At 40.5% G+C, this 21,713-nt stretch overlaps 1 protein-coding gene across 1 annotated transcript; it reads right to left on the bottom strand.

Annotated features, from left to right (window-relative positions):
- Nucleotides 1-15,560: 15,560 nt before the first annotated feature.
- On the bottom strand, nt 15,561-19,286 carry gngt2a (guanine nucleotide binding protein (G protein), gamma transducing activity polypeptide 2a). Its single transcript, XM_034055374.2, has 3 exons — nt 19,140-19,286; nt 18,370-18,459; nt 15,561-15,821 (listed from the first exon to the last, which is right to left on the bottom strand). The coding sequence occupies exons 2-3, from the start codon at nt 18,451-18,453 to the stop codon at nt 15,696-15,698; spliced, it is 210 nt and encodes a 69-aa protein (XP_033911265.2). The 5' UTR covers nt 18,454-18,459; nt 19,140-19,286; the 3' UTR covers nt 15,561-15,695.
- Nucleotides 19,287-21,713: the final 2,427 nt, after the last annotated feature.

The following is a 21,713-nucleotide window of genomic DNA, read 5'->3' as shown; positions in this document are numbered from 1 at the left end:
CATAAAGTTATTGGCTGAAAGGATGTCAGTCAATAGGGGCAGCAGCCGGTTGGTTAAGGACAGGGATTAAGGTATTGAAGGGGTGGGGAGAAAAAGCATGGCTTAGAAACGGATTTCTTTAACCCCTGAATTATTGCAGTTTTGGACAGTAAATTTTCACTGCAAATGTTTTCAATTTTTTTAATTGCTTTATATGGGGGGGGGGGGGGATGACATTCTCCTATGAGGTCATGTCACAAAGACGGCCAGAGTGGGTGGCGTCAAACCAGATGCAGGAAGTAACAAACAGACAGAGATTTGGGTTTTGGTTAAGCTGAGCGCGTGATTGCGCTCAGCATTTAATACAGAAAATAAAAAGGTTGTAACAAAAACACGGGACACGGCACTATACGCCAAAATAAAGAGACAAACAAAACAGACTAAACAGTGAACAGACAAACGGACAAACACGGTGAGTGAAAACACTAATTACTTTGCTTTGCTTTCTTTTCTACTCTCTCTCCCGTTCTCCACTCACCGAACACCAACCCCCAGTGAGTGAAAACATGCAGCTTTTATGCAGTTGTACCGAGATTCGATTGCTAGTCAATCATTCAATTGGAATCTCGGTACAACTGCACGTGAATTAATTAAAGTGCAATTCCCCGTGCTCACATATTACTTTTTACTTGCACGTGATGTGATGTGCCATCCCCGTGCCTAAATACAAATATACAATTTACACACACGTGAAACACAGACCGCTTATATCCCGTGTACCAATGCCTATACACCAACATTTACACACAACACGTAACATATAACATACACAGGGGGGGCACTTTGCCACATATACCCCCCCTTGTGCAACGCACACATGGCCTCAATGGCCCCCTCCCCCCTCAGTCCCAAAGTCCCGGAAGAGGGGGAAGCAAGTTGTTTCTGGGGGTGGCCATGGTGGAATGTCTGGCACCCCCCAATTCTTCGTGGCTGGCAGCTCCCTCTTCCGGGGCTTCAGCCACACTATCTGCTGCCGCGAAAGTGCAGCTGGGGGAGCTGGTCTCCTGACCTCCCCCTCTTTCTTTATGGCCGGCAGCTCCCCTTCATGGAGCTCCGGCCACAGTGTAGCGACCCGAGGCAAAGCAGAGGCCCCGGTGACCCCAGGCGAAGCAGGACCCTCGACGACCTCAGGCGAAGCAGGATCCCTGGCGACCCCAGGCGAAGCAGGATCCCTGGCGACCCCAGGCGACGGCAGCAGCAGCGGACCCTCGGGAGGTGGAGGCAGAGGCAGCTCCTGCTCCTCTCCCTCGGGTGGTGGTGGAGGCAGAGGCAGCTCCTGCTCCTCTCCCTCAGGTGGTGGAGGCAGAGGCAGCTCCTGCTCCTCTCCCTCGGGTGGTGGTGGTGGAGGCAGAGGCAGCTCCTGCTCCTCTCCCTCGGGTGGTGGTGGTGGAGGCAGAGGCAGCTCCTGCTCCTCTCCCTCAGGTGGTGGAGGCAGAGGCAGCTCCTGCTCCTCTCCCTCGGGTGGTGGTGGTGGAGGCAGAGGCAGCTCCTGCTCCTCTCCCTCAGGTGGTGGAGGCAGAGGCAGCTCCTGCTCCTCTCTCTCGGGTGGTGGTGGTGGAGGCAGAAGCAGCTCCTGCTCCTCTCCCTCGGGTGGTGGTGGTGGAGGCAGAGGCAGCTCCTGCTCCTCTCCCTCAGGTGGTGGAGGCAGAGGCAGCTCCTGCTCCTCTCCCTCGGGCGGTGGTGGTGGAGGCAGAGGCAGCTCCTGCTCCTCTCCCTCAGGTGGTGGAGGCAGAGGCAGCTCCTGCTCCTCTCCCTCGGGTGGTGGTGGTGGAGGCAGAGGCAGCTCCTGCTCCTCTCCCTCGGGTGGTGGTGGTGGCGCTGCCGGCTCATCCGACCGCGGGGGTAGGGCTGGTGGCGCTGCCGGCTCCTCCGACAGCGGGGGTAGAGCTGGTGGTGGGCGTCTCCGCTGGGCTCCCTTCAGCAGCAAAAACAGCGGCTGCTGTGGAGCCTGAGCTTCACGCCCTCGTCCCTCCCAAAAAAAAATAGGGGTTTGGGCCTTCAGTTCCTCCCCTCTGGACACAGGACGCACTGGCTCCTCCCCTCCGGACCTAGGACGCCCCGACTCCTCCCTCTCGGGCCGTGGACGCCCCGACTCCTCCCTCTCGGGCCGTGGACGCACCGACTCCTCCCTCTCGGGCCGTGGACGCACCGACTCCTCCCTCTCGGGCCGTGGACGCACCGACTCCTCCCTCTCGGGCCGTGGACGCACCGACTCCTCCCTCTCGGGCCGTGGACGCACCGACTCCTCCCTCTCGGGCCGTGGACGCACCGACTCCTCCCTCTCGGGCCGTGGACGCACCGACTCCTCCCTCTCGGGCCGTGGACGTTCGGGCTCCTCCCACTCGGGCTGTGGACGTTCGGGCTCCTCCCACTCGGGCTGTGGACGTTCGGGCTCCTCCCACTCGGGCTGTGGACGTTCGGGCTCCTCCCACTCGGGCTGTGGACGTTCAGGCGCCTCCCGCTTGGGCTGTGGACGCTCAGGCTCCTCCCGCTCAGGCATAGGACGTGGCAGCAAGGGCTCCTCTTCTTCATCCTGCATGGGGCATAGGGCCAACGTGTGCCCATATGCCCCACAGCCAGGGCACCACTCCCCCCATCCCAGTCTTTGGGCCATTGCCTGTAGGGTCCTGTGGACGGAGCAGGGTATGGTGGTGTGGCTAGTTTGGCCACAGTCGAAACACCACAGCCCTGCTTCCGCCTTTCTCCCTTTGCCCTCCTGTGCTCTTCTCCAGCCTCTTCTCCCCATTTCTTCTCCTTTTGTTTTTTTGTTTTTTTGTTTTTTTCCAAAAAAAAACTGCGGTTCCCGCTCTGGCCTGAGCCCTGGAGGCGCTGTCGTCCCGCTTCTGACACCACGTGTCACAAAGACGGCCAGAGTGGGTGGTGTCAAACCAGATGCAGGAAGTAACAAACAGACAGAGATTTGGGTTTTGGTTAAGCTGAGCGCGTGATTGCGCTCAGCATTTAATACAGAAAATAAAAAGGTTGTAACAAAAACACGGGACACGGCACTATACGCCAAAATAAAGAGACAAACAAAACAGACTAAACAGTGAACAGACAAACGGACAAACACGGTCAGTGAAAACACTAATTACTTTGCTTTGCTTTCTTTTCTACTCTCTCTCCCGTTCTCCACTCACCGAACACCAACCCCCAGTGAGTGAAAACATGCAGCTTTTATGCAGTTGTACCGAGATTCGATTGCTAGTCAATCATTCAATTGGAATCTCGGTACAACTGCACGTGAATTAATTAAAGTGCAATTCCCCGTGCTCACATATTACTTTTTACTTGCACGTGATGTGATGTGCCATCCCCGTGCCTAAATACAAATATACAATTTACACACACGTGAAACACAGACCGCTTATATCCCGTGTACCAATGCCTATACACCAACATTTACACACAACACGTAACATATAACATACACAGGGGGGGCACTTTGCCACAGGTCATCATGCAACAAAGGTAACACACTATCTCCTAGCCTCATTTGTGTCTTCCATGTGTCCCTGTATAAAGACTAGAAGAGAGTTTTTTAATCCGTCCCCATTTGAGTTCGCCATGCATGAAAGGGTTAACCTAGTGTAGTACCATATATCATGTTTTAAAAGGAAAACACATATTTACTATTCTTTCAAAACTGCACCATTGTAATTAAAGTGCACTGCAGGTTAGAATTATGAACATATTTTGTTAACCACTTTAATTGAAATGCAGTATATATTCAGTGAGAGTGCTGGCAATTAAAATGTTGAATCTCAGAGGTTTTATCTGTACTCACATTGCGGCCAAAGCCATCAGCTGTGTGGCCCTCTGTCAATTGGGGTTTCCTAAAAATGTTTAAACACTCTTCAAATCAAAGGTGTACGAGGAAGCATCAATGTTTCCCGTTAAAGTGGGCATTTCCTTTGAAAAATGGGAACATATTGGTCCACACAGTGTGGCTTTGAATCTCAGCGGTTGGCTGAATAATATCTCCTCTGTCTCCTAGTCCCTAGTGGTCTACGGCTAACAACCCAATAGAGCAACTTTGGCAAGATCTGTGAGTGGAGAAGGGGAAAGGTGGGGTAGTAAAACATGAGGCTGGTTCTTGTGGCAAGCGTCTGTCATTCAGCTCTCTGCTCCTGCTGTGGGAAACCTTTTAAAATACCTGTAGTGTCATGAACATTAATTAAATCAGCTGTAAGAAACATAGGTGCCCCACGGAAGTGTTCAAGGTCATGCTTAAATAAGATTGTTGAGTGACAGTTTATTATATGGTTACTGTACTCACTACCTTCTCAGCAACCCAACCTTGTTGGCTATCAACTTCAGCCACATCCTTGAAGGCTTCTCACCACTCTTTCAGATAAACTGGCATGCTCTTGTGACTACCTGCGGCAGAAGGAGGTTATACCTTTACCTTGTTAGGATGTTTGAAATCAATCTTAGTGGTTTTATATTACAAATATTGTAGGGTACTCTGAGTTCAGGAGCTGTGCTTCAGTTTTAGATACCAAATAAATGACCCCTGTTTGACTCTATCGAGTTACTGTAGATTGCCCTTTAGAATCACCAGCACAGGCTAAATGGACCTCCTTAAAAACAACATCAGCATCTTGAAGGCTAAATCAAAAAGAACCTCTGCCCTGACTTACTGCCAGTATTAAATCATTAATGTTTATTTTTTCTTTTTTTGTACAGCACTTTGGACTCAGACCATGTTGGGGAAGCCTGTGGTTTCATATCCATGGGTCAGACCATTCAGTTTTTTGTTGTTGGTTTTTTTTTTGCTTTTTTTTAAAGACAGATTGATATGGGGTTTGGGATCAAAGTGATAATGCATTTAAAGACAATGTGAATGTTGCCAGACAAACCAGGACCACAGGCAAACTTTGTACAGAGTGCATGCAATTCAAATGAATCTTTACAACTGCTATTTAATTTGGTACCAAGGGAAATATCATTATTATCTATTGAGGTAATCTTCAAAACTCAACTCAAGTTAATTGTATAATTAATGATCTAATAAAATAAATATTCGTACCATAAAAACCATGTCATTTCAAAAGTTACCATATTTATGCCCAAATAATGAATCTATTCTGTATTGCCTACATCACCTATGTATATGGTAGCTATTCATTTGCTTACTAAATACCCTGGAATCTCTGAATAGATAATCGTCTCTTCTTTAAAAATATGTTAAATATTTTAATGAGCAAGACATCTCACAAGTATAATGGTACCCCGAAACATTGTCCTTTTTTTAGGCAAAGTACAACTGGGGATGGGGAGTTTGTTGCCGGATAACTTCACTCTTGCTCACTAAATATCTTGGTATGCCTGAATAGATCACTGACTGTTATTTAAAAATATGCTCATTTGTTGTTTCCAAACTTTGTAGCAGTAGTGTATATATTATATATTATAGTCTTATATATATATACAGAGAGAGAGAGAGAGAGAGAGAGAGAGAGAGAGAGAGAGAGAGAGAGAGTGGAATTCTGGGATAATTCTATATTACTGTGACTAAGCATTGATAGACTGTTTTCTTTAAATTGGATTAATGAACTGTCATTCGATGAGAAAATGTACATTTTCCAATATATTTCATTATAGGTTTAAAAGAACACTGCCTTTGCAAAATGGATATTTTTGCCAAGGTATCCCACATAAAAAGGTATAAAAGTGCAGAAAGCTGAATTCAGGTCTTTATTAAAAACTATCAGGCAGTAGCAGGAACCTTAAGCCAAGCAATTAAATATCAGCAACGCCCAAACAATGAGCTCTTAACAGAGAGGTACAATGGGCACTAATGTTAGAGTCTACATTTTTCTACCTCATCTAACTTACAGATGTGTTTAAACCCATGAGTATTTTGCTATGCATTGTTTGACTGTGGAAAAGTCTGGGTAATTGCCTACAATTGCTTTATTTACCAAGAAAGAAGGAGAAAATAGTCATTATGTCAGTTGGCAGCGTATGGCAAAATTATTCAGTCTAGAATAGCTCTTTACTTGTGGGCGTTAGCATGCTGCAGTGATTTTGAAGTTCTCTGGGCTGGGATTTCAGTAATTGTAGCAAGCAGACCAATGCCCTTGACCTCTTACAGACAAATTGCATAGTCAAAGAGAAAGAAACTGATTCAGTACATACCAAGGATCTTGGTATTTTAGGTTTTTAGGAGTAATCCAGTTGATTGTCTTTCATTAATGACACTAGCAAGATTTTCACCTGCCCCCATTTCACTGTGCTGACAATTGCTTAGTTCATTGCTTGTTTCATGACTCTGGTTTTCTTTAATTACGATGTACATAATTGCTGTAGGTAAATCATCCTCAGTTTCAAAAAGCTCAATCAGAATGCTAAGGTAAAACCACAGTATAAGAAACGAAGTCAATAAGTCACGTAGACCAACGTTTCGGTTTGTGCCTTCTTCATTGTTAAAGAAAGCACTGGCCAAAACAGTGTATAACTATGTGGATAAGTCACTATATCCAGTCTTTGAAGACCTTGATGGCACAGTAATAAAACAAACAGTAATGTTTTGTGAATAGAAACTTTTGTTCCTGTCCTGTAGCTGTAAAACTGGGAACTGTATAATCACTGTGTATTCCTCTGCTATTGGACAGACTGCAGAATACCACAGAGTGTAATTACTCTGGTTTGGTGTACTATGGTTTACTATTAATAGATACAGAAAGTATATACATTCTCCAGCAACCCATACACAACACAGTAGTTATAGGAGATTGAATTGATACCCAATTTACTGCATGACTACAGTGTATGCAAGCTGTGGCTGCACTCTTTCATTCTCCTCCATTTCTCTTTCACTTATTTTGTTAGATGAATATGTATTGCAAAATAATCCATTTTGATTCTAGCATGAATCCAGCTATAACAAAGAACTCCAAAAGACTGCATTAAGAATGCAAATCGGGATTCACATCTGGGTTTAGATCGCCTTGTACTGTTGCCCTCCCACAGTCAACTTCAGGCCAAGCTGTCAAGGCTAATGAGTATAAATATACAGGCCAGGTTGTACTGGTTTTGAAGATAAAGCAATCCTATTAGTATTTCACTGGATTATGCATTGATTTCCAAAAGGCTTTTTAGCCAATCAATAAACGCCACAGAGCAGCTTTCAAATTAAAACCTACTAAATAGCTGTACTAAATGATGTACCCAAGTCTTTGTCTTTTATCATATCACAACCTACTCCCCAATATTAAATGTACAAATTACTTCACCACTGTTATGACCTGACTAAGTTTACTCATTCATACAGCAGTGTTAGTTACCTTCTGATGAAGTGTTGGTCTTCTGATTTTCAGAGTTATACAGCTGTTTTTTTTGTTTCTTAGATTTTATGAAATGTAATTGATTACAAATATATAATTGAGCAACTTACCTTATAGATATTACAGTAGTGCATGTTAGCCTGTTTACAATATATAACATACATTGAGCCAGACTACCACAATTAAATGTATTACCTTGCTCTCAAGGTGTGACGTGTATATGGCAGTTAATGAGATCTTTCATTGTATGTTGTACCTATTTGGTGACTTTGCCGATGTTAAGATTATACAATCTGACCCTAGCAGGGTGTAATACATAGGTATTACAAAATGAGTCAAAAACAGGAATTGCTGTAGTCTTCTCAAAACTCTGAGATTCTACTGAGATTGGACTGATTTTATAAAGATCCATCTCATTGCATCACAGTCTCCTGATAAAGACAAAGGAATGTCAGACTTAGTGTACCTTAAAACCTACAAAGCTCCAAAAGGACTGAAATGTAAACATGAGGGATAGGGGATAGTTTCTTAGAGGGTTCACTAGGTGGTGACGTTAAGGTAATGAAAGATGAGGGCCAATGTCGTAAGAGAGTACCCTCACAGTACATGCAAGGCACTTTAGTATGTTAATCAGTTTTAAATTTGTTTCAAAAGGACAGGAAACCATTTTAATCTTTATTTGTTTAGTGTTGGTTCGCCCTTACTTCTTCTCCTCAGGTCATAATGGTTCAGTCATTTTAAACGTGCTTAGAATGGTACCAACAATAGTGTGCAAATGTATTAGAACACCTCAAGATTTGTCATTTATATCCTTTATACACCTACCTGTATGAAAACCTCTGGGTGGGAGAATTTCAACTACTGGTCAGTAATCAGTGATCTAGAAACAACAGGCACTCACGTGTGAAAATATTAGACCGCTTTGTGCTTTAATTAGGCATATCATAAACAACTTCTAAAACGTCTCAAGCATTTGGACATTTGTGGCTTTGTGCTCCTTTTCTCTTACTATTTTAAATGAATTGCATGTGTGGATTAAAGCCATTCATTAAATCAGACAATCACTAATGCGCCAATTTAACAATTTTCCAAATTGTTCAGTTACAGTGGTGATTTCATATGCAAAACAAATCAAAACTACAGAAGCAATGGGGTGTTCTAATAAAAACTGCCACTGTGCATAGTATTCATTCTGATCTGACTACACAGGAATCCACACTCGGATTTAGACATCTTCCGAACACTCAAAGGCTTGCACTTGCATTTTCAGGATGTAATTTTGTTTTAAAAAAATGCAGGCTTTCATGAATTGATGGGTAGATGTACCAAGATGGGCCAGTCACAGCGCAAACATAGCGCAATTTGCATTGCAACAATTTGCAAATTATACATTTTGTCCTATGTACTAAGAGAAAATATGTTAATGGAGAGCAGCAATGTACTAATTTAAATATTTGTAGAGTCCTCTTAACGAGATCTCTAGCATTGCGAGAGTCATTCAAAATGATTTCAAATAAATAATAAAAGGCAGTTTAATTCCATCAGATTCTATAGTGTGGCCCTGTCACAAAGACGGCCGGAGTGGGTGGCGTCAGACCAGAGCCAGGAATAAACAGACAGAGATGTGGTTTGGTGAAGCTGGGCGCGTGATCGCGCTCAGCATTTAATAAACAGAACAGAAAATAAAAGGTTGGAACAGACAAAAAACACAGGACACGGCATTTGCGCCAAAATAAAGACAAACAAAACATACTAAACACTTAACAAACGGTGCACGGAGAGACAAACAAACACGTGAGTACAAACACTTCTAGATGATTATTATTATTTTACTTTACGTTCTCCTTCTCTCTCACCCGTTCTCCACTCACCGAACACCCAACCCCGACTGCAAGAAAATGTGTCTATATATACTGTTGTGCTGGGATTCAATTACTAATTAATTATTCACTTGAATCCCAGCACGTGAATTAATTCTGTGCAACCCCGTGCTCACATATTACATTTAACCAGCACGTGAAGTGATTTGTGCCCTCCTCGTGCCTAAATACAAATCTACCTTTTTAAATACACGTGAAACACAGACCCGTTTATATCCCGTGTACCAATCTCTATACACCAACATTAACACACGCACGCAACATACAACATATAACACACAAATGCACACAGGGGCGGGGCACATTGCCACAGGCCCCCACCTTCACTGCCAAATAAAAAATGTGCTTCTATCAAAAAGCTTTTCATAATCATACAGTAGCCCCTCGCTAAACCGGACATGTTTGTCCTGCATAAGGAGGTGTCGGGTTTAAAAAAAATACAATAAATCATTGCGCTGAAATAACACTTGTGTGTTTTGGGTAGGCTACACATTACATTATGGTTTGGTATTGGTTTTAACCAATAAAAAAACGAAAAAAAAAAACAAAAAACACCAGAAAAACAGTGGAAATGCTTTATCAAGTCACGTTGAAAACCCCTTTACCATTAAAAAATAAAACCTACTACTGACTTGTATCTATCATTGATGTGTTCTGAATACTTTAAACCCACCCACCTACTGAGAGACAGCAATTATGTTTTTTCTCCTCACAGGTCCCCACTCAGTACAGCCGTTCTGAAGGCGTGTGGGAGTCCTCCGATCTCACAAGCCTAAAGCCAGAATCGCTTTTACACCGAGCAATCCAGAGCAGAGGTGGGCGGGGCTACCCAGCCCTGCCTCTTATCCACTCTGAATGTGCTCCGCTGGCCACTAGGGTTCGCTGTTGCGCAATGAGCAGAAAGAATCCCCGACGGTTTCCCATCCCCCACCCCCCGGAGCGTCAGAGTCAATGTGATGCCCCTTCAGAGTCCCCAGAAAGGTTCAGCCTCTTTCCACATCCTGGACACGAATCAGATATTCCTACATTTCTATTGGAGACTCCGTTTGCAAGATTTGAAACAAGATTACAATTAGGAATGGAGACTTGTTTGCTAGATTTAAATCTGTATTACAATTACGATATGGAGGATTTAAAACAGAATTGCAAATTGTAGGGAAATTTTAAAAAAAAATGCCTAGAGTCCAAAACCCCAGAAGAATGTGCCCGTGACCATAAGGATTTCGTTGTGGAAGACAGTAAAGGAAAGAAGGGTCAACTTAAGTGTGCAAGTACTGTTGACTTACTACTGTACATATTTTAACAGAAAAATAAACGGCCAAGCATTTTAGAAAGTACCCGAAAACAATAAATTCATACAGTATATAAAAAGTGAAAGCGATTTACATAAAACTATAAAATAGCTATAAATAAGCACTGAAAACTGTAATTACTAAAAATGGAAAAACAGAAACCCTAAGTATACAGTACAGTAGTAAAAACCAAATCAATACCTAGCGCACTTTCTTTTTACTTTAGCCTATAGGCTACCAGTAACACAAAATAAATCATGCTGCTGCATTGTACACAGTGTATTATTATTTTTAATGGCCTATAGTAGCCTAGACAATTAACACAAAATAGATCATGGTGGCGCATTGACAAGTGATACTTACAGGACAGTCAATTCTCGTAATACGGATTTCAAGAGACCAGCAACAAATTTAGCATTATACCACTAATTTGTATGAGTAGCTTATGAGCCAAATGCATACTGTCAGTTTTTAAGTTAGTCAGTGGTGCAGTACTAAATTGTGCACAATTACAAACCACCTGCACATTAATAGAATAGGTATGCTTCATATTCCTATACAGATGCTCAGAATGAGCTGGAGGGGTTAGCAGCACATGTGTGCAGTCTATTGCTCCCAACACGCTGGGGAAACTAGAAATGTCATAGAAATGTGTTTTCAAGGCTTGTAAGTACACCCTGCTTTTACAGAAAAATAGGTATTTGGGGAGCACAACTGGCAACGCACGAGAAAAAGCAGACTGGGAAATGCCAGCAACAGCTGCCACAGTCCCCTGAAAGGACCCAGAAGTAAGATAATGCAAGGTGGGCAATAGTGTGACCACTGCAGGGATAGCATGGCTTCTCTGGGTGACAAGCTCCAGGTTATCTTGTAAATCAGACAGCAGCTCAAGAATGATGCGTCTGCCTAGCCTGTACCTGTGTTTAATTTGGTCTTCATTTAAGTCGAAGAGGGTAATGTGGGTACGAAATACCCTTTCTCTTCTCATCCTACAAATCACTCCTTCTTGTTGCAATCACAGTGGCCACGGTTAGGGGATAGTGTTTTTCATACTGCCTTTAATTGTGACTGTTTAAAACATGCTTTCAAAAGTTCTTAACAAATTGATGCAATTGTAAGTGTTGCAATTGCCATCAGCTTTAGTACATCTCATTATAATATTTGAAAACCCTCATTCTCCATCCCATTTTTGCGAATTTATGCAAGAACGCCCATAATTACATATTCATCTAAGGCTGAACCACAAAGAAAGCTGCTGCTGCAAAGCATTCTCTAAAAAGTCGCTAACAGCACTCTAGACTTCCTACTCGTCTGCGACTATTGCAACAGGTGCAACACTTTAGTAAACCTACCCCTAAGTCTGAGACCCCTGTACTAAAGCAGTGCTAAATCCATGACAATTATACTGGTCGATTGTCAGTGCTTTCTGCTTTACTACAGAACTACACAATTTTTTAAAAGTAAAAAAAAAAAAAAAGTAAGAGCACTACCAAGTTCCTATATATATAAATATATTTGCCGCATTCTTAAATTTTGCTTTTTAATTTAATCCTGAATTCAATCTACCAAAACCTATTTTTTAAAGGATTAATATTTAGTCATGTAGATATCTATTGCAGTTGCAGGCTCCCACAATCATGTCTGAATTTAATACTCATAAAACCTGTCTTGTTTCTTCTTTGTTAGGGAGTTAGCTACAAGCAAACTTCAGTGCCTTTTAACCGCTAACTTTACAGGGCTATGCCTCAGACAGAAGCAGTGTGTGTGCACTCCAGAATGGGCCCTGTTTCTCCCTCCCTGCCTCATACAACGATACAGAAAGGACTCCGGCTACAGTATGTATGTTTCTGGGGTAAGTCGGATCAACCAGCTCTCAAATTAGAAAAATCAGTGCAACAGTGACACCTTGTGGTAATTAAGAAATTAACACCAACAATAACTGCAGATTTACCTGGAGCAGGCATAGTACTCTCCTTTTAGATACAGGTGAATGCAAGTACCAACCGCAATTATTTATTGGTTTATGCTGACATCTGCTGGGATGAAACAGTAAAGAACAAAGAATCTAATCATCATTTTTTGGGTTAAGTGTTGAAAAATGGGACTCATAAATGAAATAAATTATTTAGAGGTATTATATTTAAATTTTCAGTATCTATATTGTAGATATAGATACAGAAATATAGCTATAGATATTGTAAATATTGTCTGTTGGTGATGTTAAGCACATGAAAATACAGGTAACAAACTGTATGGATAATATTTTAGCAATTTTGTAACATGTTGTAGCTTGAACTATTCACATGATGGCTGTGTGGTCCAGGAGGTCCCCGGTTCAAATCCTGGCTCACTCACTGACTCACTGTGTGACCCTGAGCAAGTCACCGAACCTCCTTGTTCTCCGTCTTTTGGGTGAGACGTTGTTGTTAGTGACTCTGCAGCTGATGCATAGTTCACACACCCGAGTCTCTGTAAGTCGCCTTGGATAAAGGCGTCTGCTAAATAAACAAATAATAATGGTGAAACTCTTTTAAAAAGTCACCTACAACAAGTCATAAGTTGTAAGAAAAGGTTGCCCGAAATATTTCATGGGCATAAAAGAAAGAAAGAAAGAAAGAAAGAAAGAAAGAAAGAAAGAAAAAAAGAAAGAACCCACGTCTTTACATTAATAGGAACAGTTTTAAAGGAGGATCTTAGAATTAAATTGACTTAAAAGTACTTAAGAGATTTCTGCTCAAAACCAGATGGGTTACAAAGTGTAGGTGAGGATATTATGTCAGGTGTAGGAAACTTCTGGAGATTTATTTTACAAATCTGTACTGTAGACGACTAATCTACTTCGCCAGGTCATTTTAGGGATAAAATGTTCTTTATTTTAGAATGACCAACCCTACCATCTATCTATACAAGTTGAAGTACTGTAGAAACATATTTTAGAAGGAGATTCAACCAGAAAATAGCACTGCTTCAAGACCCTTTTCACTTGTAGGAAAAATTCCCATCTTACAGATTCTTATCCTTTAAGCTAACAAATACCACCCTTGTGGAAGATTTTAGTAAATGTCGTCATCAGAAAATAAATAACACCGATGCTGTATATTTCTCATGTTGTTCATTGAAACAGGTGTGGCACGATTGTTAAAAAGAGGCACATATATTTGGAGTGTATTTTGAATATGCATATTTTTCTGTTTGCGTATGGAGCAAACTTTTGCAAAGCAGAGGGTCTGTAAATCAGCTCCAAATGGACACCTAAGCAGTCAGGAAGCAACCCTGCACATCACATGCCTGCTGTAACTGGATCTCATCCAAAACACACATTGCCTGCTGGGTGTATGATCTCAGCAGCTCAGTGCACTGCCAATTCCCTCTCTCTCTGGTACCTAATATAGGCTGCATGCCAGAATGGAAGATTGCACCTTGGAAATGATAGCAACACAGTGAGAAAGCAGCTCACGACACAGTGTTAAATGTTCAAAGCTGCTGCAACAGTCAATGTGTGTGCTTTCATAAGAGTAGTCTAAATTGTTGAGGAATTACCGCCAGTATCATAAGAACATAAGAAAATTTACAAACGAGAGGCCATTCGGCCCATCTTGCTCGTTTGGTTGTTAGTAGCTTATTGATCCCAGAATCTCATCAAGCAGCTTCTTGAAGGATCCCAGGTTGTCAGCTTCAACAACATTACTGGGGAGTTGCTTCAAGATTCCCATGATTCTCTGTGTAAAAAGGTGCCTCCTATTTTCTGTTCTGAATGCCCCTTTATCTAATCTCCACCTATGATCCCTGGTCCTTGTTTCTTTTTTTCAGGTCAAAAAAGTCCCTTGGGTCGATATTGTCAGTACCTTTTAGAATTTTGAATACCTGAATCAGATTGCCGCATAGTCTTCTTTGTTCAAGACTGAATAGATTAAATTCTTTAAGCCTGTCTGCATATGACATGCATTTTAAACAAAGAATAATTCTGGTTGCTCTTATTTGCACTCTTCCTAGAGCAGCAATATGCTTTATGTAGCGAGGTGACCAGAACTGAACACAGTATTCTAGATGAGGTCTTACTAATGCATTGTTGAGTTTTAACATTACTTCCCTTGATTTAAATTCAACACTTTAAACAGAGATACTATTGGCAGAATATATGACAAAAGCATAGCAAATACAGGCTTTAAAGATAGGTTTGCAGAATGCTTGATAATCATCAGCTTTCAAATCAATTTTCTCTCCAGTTCTAGTAGCCTGCCATAGACATGTGTATTGTAGGACAGGTGAGTCAAAGGGGCATGTTTTCAAAGTGTTTACTCCAGTCTTGAATTAACTCCTAGTTTTTTATTGGAGACAAAAAACCAGCTTTACAAAACTAGTATAAAGAATCAAAGTCATTTCATTCGCGGTATCGTGAGTCAAGTTGTTTGTATCCCAGTTTTGTGCATTGCTGTTGACTTTTCATCTTTCAAAAAATAGAAGTAAAGTCTGGAGTAAACCCTTTGAACGGTTTGTCTTAATATTAGTGTTGGGTTCAAAAAAATGATGTTAATGCAAAAAGCAAAAGAAAACCAAAACAAGAAAATGGGGATCGGTGATAATGTAGCTCATGCTAATAACAACTATTGGGGGATAAGTTAAAAGCTACCAGATTAAAAACCAGGCCTCCGTAGTTAAAAGAAAGCTAACTACGCCACCGAGCTCCTTCAGGGATAATTTCGATCGTTTTTCAGGAACTACAACATTAGCGCCCTCCCGTTTGTTCCAATTTGATATGAAAACAATTCCTTTCCCACCTCTTTGCACTAGTTCCTTTTATTTACACGGATCACACAGAAAATGCAACGAACCACTGAGGAAACCACTTACACAACATCTGTACAACCCAGCTAGAGCACACAGGACTCTCATTCGCTGGAATGCAAGGGGTCTCAGACCACCTTTGCATTTCTTAAGGGGGGGGGGGGGGGGGGGGGGTTACCAGATTGATGTTAGGCATTATCAGATTAGGTGATAATGGTGAACTAGGTTCTGTTGGGTCCTCCTTTAGCTTCCAGTTGATCACAATGATTTTGTTCTCTGTGCTCCTTGTAGAATCTACCACCAGAATAAACAAAATGAATTGTAACTGATTTTATTTAATTTTGTATCTGTGTTAAAAAGAATCAAACCGAACAATCCCTTTGTTTTTGGCAGGGGCTTCCCCTGTGTCATGTAATTATACAGCCTCCCTTGTCCTTAAAAGGGTTCTTCTTTTCAGGCATGCCTTTAAGGAGGGGGTCCTCAGCGGCCTGAGATTGGATCCAAGCCACCAGCTCCTTGGCCGTCGTGGAGACCTTGTGCAAACAAAGAGAGCACAATTCGTTTTCAAGGCATCCGAAAAGATACAAATGCGTTTGCAAAGTCTCCTAATAAAAACTCAACAAAACTTAAAGCACAGGTACGCGAGATCATTTTTTTTGTAAAGCATTGTAAAAAAAAAAAAAATCACAGTTCATGCATCACCATGATAAAATGCAAAATTATAATGCATATATTCTATGGTACACTTTTAATTTGGCAATTTACATGACTATTTTGAGCCCCACCATAACTCAAAACTTAAATAAAGTGCAGGGGGTTAATATAGCGTAGCCGTGCTTGAGGTTTTTAGGACAAAGCACAAACAATGATTATTGATCACACAGAGCTGGTCTTCACTTTAACAGAGCGCATTGTCTAAAACACGGAACTAGAATTGGCACCACTGAGCTTAATCAGCTGTATGGAAAACATGAACTGGAGTAAACTACAACACTACAAATATGTCTGAAATCATATACTTCGTTGGCAGACACCACAAGAGCAGTGCTTAATTTGTAAGAAAGCGGTGCTGGGGCGCAAGCAATGACAACAATACTGTAGCGATCTGTGCATTTGGGTCAATTGCAACGAACTGAAAGCAGGGATCATCCCCGGTTAGTACGCAGCTCCGTACTAAACTAGTACGCAAGTTAAATACCAATTGCAACGAACTTGGCGGCTGAAATTAGTCCCCAACTGCGTGCTAAAAAAGGTCTCAATTCCAACGAACCCAAAAATAACTGCTGCTGCCCTCTAGAGGATACTAAGTACGGGACTAACTTAGTCTAACTCTTGCTAGTATGGACTAAGAATTTTAGTATCGTACTAAGTAGAAAAGTGGAAGACATGTGACAGTCCCAGAATGTACTGGCAGTTTATTTTTGCTGAAATAATAATGTGTGCATATAATACACACGTCACTATATTTGAAGCATCTGCTGCCTGTACGGATATTGTAATAGTAAAATAAAATCACATTACGACTACAATACTGTTAACTATAATAAATAAGGAAGGTGTCGGCAGCATTACAGTCATGCATGTAGAGCCTGTAGTATGCGATAGTAGGTTTCACATTTGAGAGACGTTTTTTTTTATTTATTATTATTCAAAAACAGAATTCAAAATTAAACCAGCTTTGCTAGTTTATTTCATGGCATTGCACTTTGATGAGTATTTTATATTGCAGTCCGTGTGCCCTGAGTATTTTAGCATGATATCTTAAATTAAAAAAAAATAATTACTACGTGCACACATATACATATATGCTAGAGACGAATTAATATGTATGTATAAATGTCGGCCTATGTGTAACATTGTAAAAATGATTATTAGCTCATAATATCGTAAAATACATGCATTACTGTTACAAATATTTCAAATGTTCTGATTCAGAGCCATCCCGCCTTGCGCCGTGTCTGACTCCCTGTAAAAGGATAAAGCGGTTCTGATAATGAATGAATGAAAGAATGATTTAGAGCCCCCACAACAATGCTTGCTCCTTAGTACCGTACTAAAGCTGGAGATCAGCTAGTCTCCTAGTCTATGTGAGTCCTGTGTTGCACTCAGAGCTGTGGGTTGCTGAAAGAGCGACCAGGGAAATAAATAAAGACAAAGAATTTGAACAAGGAACAAGGAACAAGGATTATTCAATGTTTTGTTGTGGTTTGGCATTTAAACGGGTAAAAATGAAATAAAAAATGCAAAGGCATTCGGATGACTGCAGAAGGCCGACTTTGAATTAAAAAAATAAAAATAAAACGATGCACCGCACCCTGCACATTGGTTTGACCCATGGTCAGCACTGTAGTGATATCTACCTATAGCTAACATTATCAGTGCTGTGAATGCAACAGAACCCGCAGTTTTACGATTATTGCTAAAAAAAAAAAAAAAAAAAAAAATCATTTTTAAAAATCAATTTATGCTAGATAGTTGTTAGCTTTGTTTGTTTTTATTCTCTGTTAATTAAATTATATTAATTGAAAAAAGGCAAGAGACCCAGACCGTTTTTGTTTTGTTTATATATATATATATATATATATATATATATATATATATATATATATATATATATATATATATATTTGAATAGGGGAAGTTAGCAGGCAATGTTTCTGCGTGTGGGTAGGGGTACAGGCGGCATGAACGCGTTTAAGTTCAACACCAACCCTAAATAAAATATTGTTTCTGTTATTAAGCAGTAGTAATATTCGGAAGCAGTGGTAGTTAAAAATAACAGAAGCCAGTTTTCATTTTAGTGAAGTAGGCTACAATATTTTCATTAAAAACTACTGAAATTAATGTTAGCTTTCATATTGGAGCTTGTTGTGCATTCAATTAAACACGTATAGTGTAGGAATTTGTTTGTATCGTTCAAGACGTTTTTCAAATCAAGTAAGCTTATTTGTGTGTAAAAAACGACAATAGAGTCCCAGTCCTCCTTTCGCAGCCAGTGTCATCTTTATGCCACGTAGCTCAAATAGTAAAGTACGGTAATTAAATGCCGCACGCTAAACAGACAGTCCATCCGGTACGTACAGGAATCCGCTCGTTCTTCATTTCCCTTTGCAGCTGCTTCAATTCCATTTTCAGGACTTCTTTATCTGAGAGGTTGCGAGCCATCTTGCCCTAAGATGAAATATAAGAATGATCATAACGAAAGGGTAGGATACAAACCGATAACAGACCTGTATCAAATCAAACCAGACATGTTAGGATCAGCCGTAGCCAAAAACACGTGTCTGCACTTAAAATCTAGCTACATTCACAGTACGTACAGCACTTAGTAAGTACAGTATAATTGGGTTGTGTTGTCTGGTATCCCAACAATGGATGAAAAGAACCATTTATACATTTCTGCTGTACTGAAAAGAGGTTACAGAAAGCGAGCCCATCCATAATGTGTACATGTAGTATATTTAATAGCACACTGCTGAAACCCTTCCCTTTTAAGTCTTTCTGACTGCCGTTTTTTCAGGTTATATAAAATCAGCCAAAGCAAAAATGCCACTTGTTTATAACTGTCCCAAAATGAAAGCTTAATTAAAAGGTGGGAAGCCAAACTATACTGGGACATTTTCATACAGATTAACTGTAATACTGTAAAACAAGTAAATTAATGATACATTTACTTTTAGTCCCTTGCATTTTACATAGCATTTGTCACTGACAGTTTAAACTCGCAAACAGAGATTTTTTTTCTAAGGTCCAAATTAGAATGTAATACTGGAGACCTCATCAGCTTAACACTATATAAACAGCTGAAAACAAAAAATATAAAAGAAAAACCCCTTTGAAGTTACACTCACCTGTTTAAACTAACAGAACTAAAACAGTCTGCTCAGTTCTATTGCAGAAAAGAATGCACCTTTTAAAAAAATATATTGAAACAAAAACAGAGAACCACAGGAGGAGTTATACTACTGGCAGTATCACACTATTGTAATCTGCCTTTGTGCTACCAATGCCATATAGGCAACCTATTCATTGAAGACCATTAGGGAATGTTGAACATTTCCATATTCAAAGGCATTTTTCAAAAACAATGGTACAATTATTGAAGCTGACAGAATCTATATAAAGAGTAACAGTTGTATTTTATTCACTGGAACAGGAACAGAAAGAGAAACTCTTAGCATGCACCACTGCTCTGAGTTTATTGCCTTCCTCTACCCCTATCAGTGCTGATTTGCTTATTTTTTAATTGGGTTGAGTTAAAAACAGGGTTGTAAATAATTAACACTCAAATAGCAATGCCACATAGTCTTGTGTCAAATGGTAGACCATGGTGGTCAGTAGTAACACGTGATCTACTTTCTGCACAATTCCTATACTAGACCATACTAACCTAGATGTTGTATTTGCAGCCATTATTGACTTGAACCAGTACTTGGTAAAACCTTTGCATTTTAAGAACTTGTAAACCTGTAATACTTGACTGTTTCGTGTACCTGTTGAAATAAAAATAAATAAATAAATAAATAAAAAACTGGCAGCAAGTACCAGTTTTCATTTTGATCCATTCCAATGACCTTCGTATTCCAGGAAAGCTTCTTGCAGTACTTGCGTCACAGCCTCCAGGGATTTAACCCTCTGCACGCATTATGATTAACTGGCAAAAAAATAAAATTGGTATTTTAACTTTACTGTACCCAAGGATTAATTTTATAACTTAATTTTATAACTCAGGGCAGCAGTGTGGAGTAGTGGTTAGGGCTCTGGACTCTTGAACGGAGGATTGTGGGTTCAATCCCACATGGGGGACACTGCTGCTGTACCCTTGAGCAAGGTACTTTACCTAGATTGCTCCAGTAAAAACACAACTGTATAAATGGGTAATTGTATGTAAAAAAAAAAGAAGTGATATCTTGTAACAATTGTAAGTCGCCCTGGATAAGGGCGTCTGCTAAGAAATAAATAATAATATTACACATTTGACCTTTGACCTTTTTTTTGGGATGAATGTCATTTATACATGACAATGTGCAACAACGGTTCATAATTTTTTAAAAGAATCATAATAAACACAAGAATGAAACTATAAAAAGTTAATGTATTGTAATGAAAATGTAATGTACAAATAAATGTAAACATGCACATATAATTTATTCTAAAAGTAATGTATATATTTTTTAATTCATAGATTAAAAAGCATCACATTTCAAACATCAAATGAACATATTGAACACACCATTTAATTACAGTTGTTTTGTGTTATATTTTTTTATTCTATTGTATTATTATTTTATTGTGTATAGGCTTTAATGACAAAACCACCATCCGTTCTCATTCTCCTTCCTTCTCTACCACATTAGACTAAGTAAACAGCACCATCTATGGTAACTATTTGTAATATAACACACTATAAAACACATTATGTTTTTTTTTAAATAGGCTTTACCATACCTCTACAATGCTTACCTATCAGTTACCATTCTTCTACTAGGCTTTATTACACAGAAGGGGGTGCTAACAAAAACTAGCATCTAACTATACAAAAAAGACCGGTTTTAAAAAGGACTGTAAATTAAATGTTTAAATCCAAAACCAAACCAGTAGTAGTCACTTTTGTAGAAAAAAAGGAGAACTAGAAAGGTGCTCTAACAGTAAATAATTTGTTAGTCAAATGAATACGAGGCAGTAGTCTATATCTAGTCCTACGCTGCACTTGAAAGATATTATCTGTGCGCTTGTATGCTACAGCAGCAGCAAAGTTCTTCAATAAAATAGTCACTTTCCTCTCTGAATAAAACTGGTGCATACTTTTCACTGGAGCAAAAGCTTAGCAAAAAGGCGCTTTGTGTAACATCACTGGTCAATCTAAACAACAAAAAAACCTGAGGAAAAACAGTTTCTGGACAGTATCAGGTGGTGAGCACCTACAGCGCGACATAAAACACAGGAAATCCAGATTAATTATTTTTCTTTCTTTAATTAATAAGTCTTATCTCAAATTACTGTAAAACTTCAATTCAGCGCCTCCCGTGTTTATTTACAATATTTGCCAGCAGACCCGGCGCGTATTGGAGACGTTTATACTCCACTACTCCGCTCACTCCACTGGCTCCCCATCACCGCTCGCATCCAGTTCAAGACTCTTGTACTAGCCTACAGATGCCTTGACCAGACTGCACCCAGCTACCTCCTGACCCTCATCTCTCCCTACACCCCCACTCGACCTCTCCGCTCCTCCTGCACTAGAAGACTGGCTCTACCTCCGCTACGCTCCCCTGCCTCCAGAGCCCGCTCCTTCTCCACCCTTGCTCCGCAGTGGTGGAATGACCTTCCTACAGATGTCAGGACTGCCCAGTCCCTGACCACATTCCGGCGCCTCCTTAAGACTCACCTCTTCAAACAGCACCTGTAGAACTCCTCTGTTTGTA

This window comes from Acipenser ruthenus, chromosome 33, assembly GCF_902713425.1.
Source record: "Acipenser ruthenus chromosome 33, fAciRut3.2 maternal haplotype, whole genome shotgun sequence".
Lineage (NCBI taxonomy): Eukaryota > Metazoa > Chordata > Actinopteri > Acipenseriformes > Acipenseridae > Acipenser > Acipenser ruthenus.
The sequence above is the reverse complement of the archived record's forward strand: the minus strand, read 5'-3'. Positions and strand labels throughout refer to the sequence as shown.

Coding starts and splice junctions, on each gene's coding strand:
- gngt2a (XM_034055374.2), bottom strand. CDS start 18,453: ATGGCTCGCAACCTCTCAGATAAAGAAGTCCTGAAAATGGAATTGAAG. Junction 15,822..18,369: donor TGAAGAACGAGCGGATTCCT/GTACGTACCGGA, acceptor TGTTTGCACAAG/GTCTCCACGACGGCCAAGGA.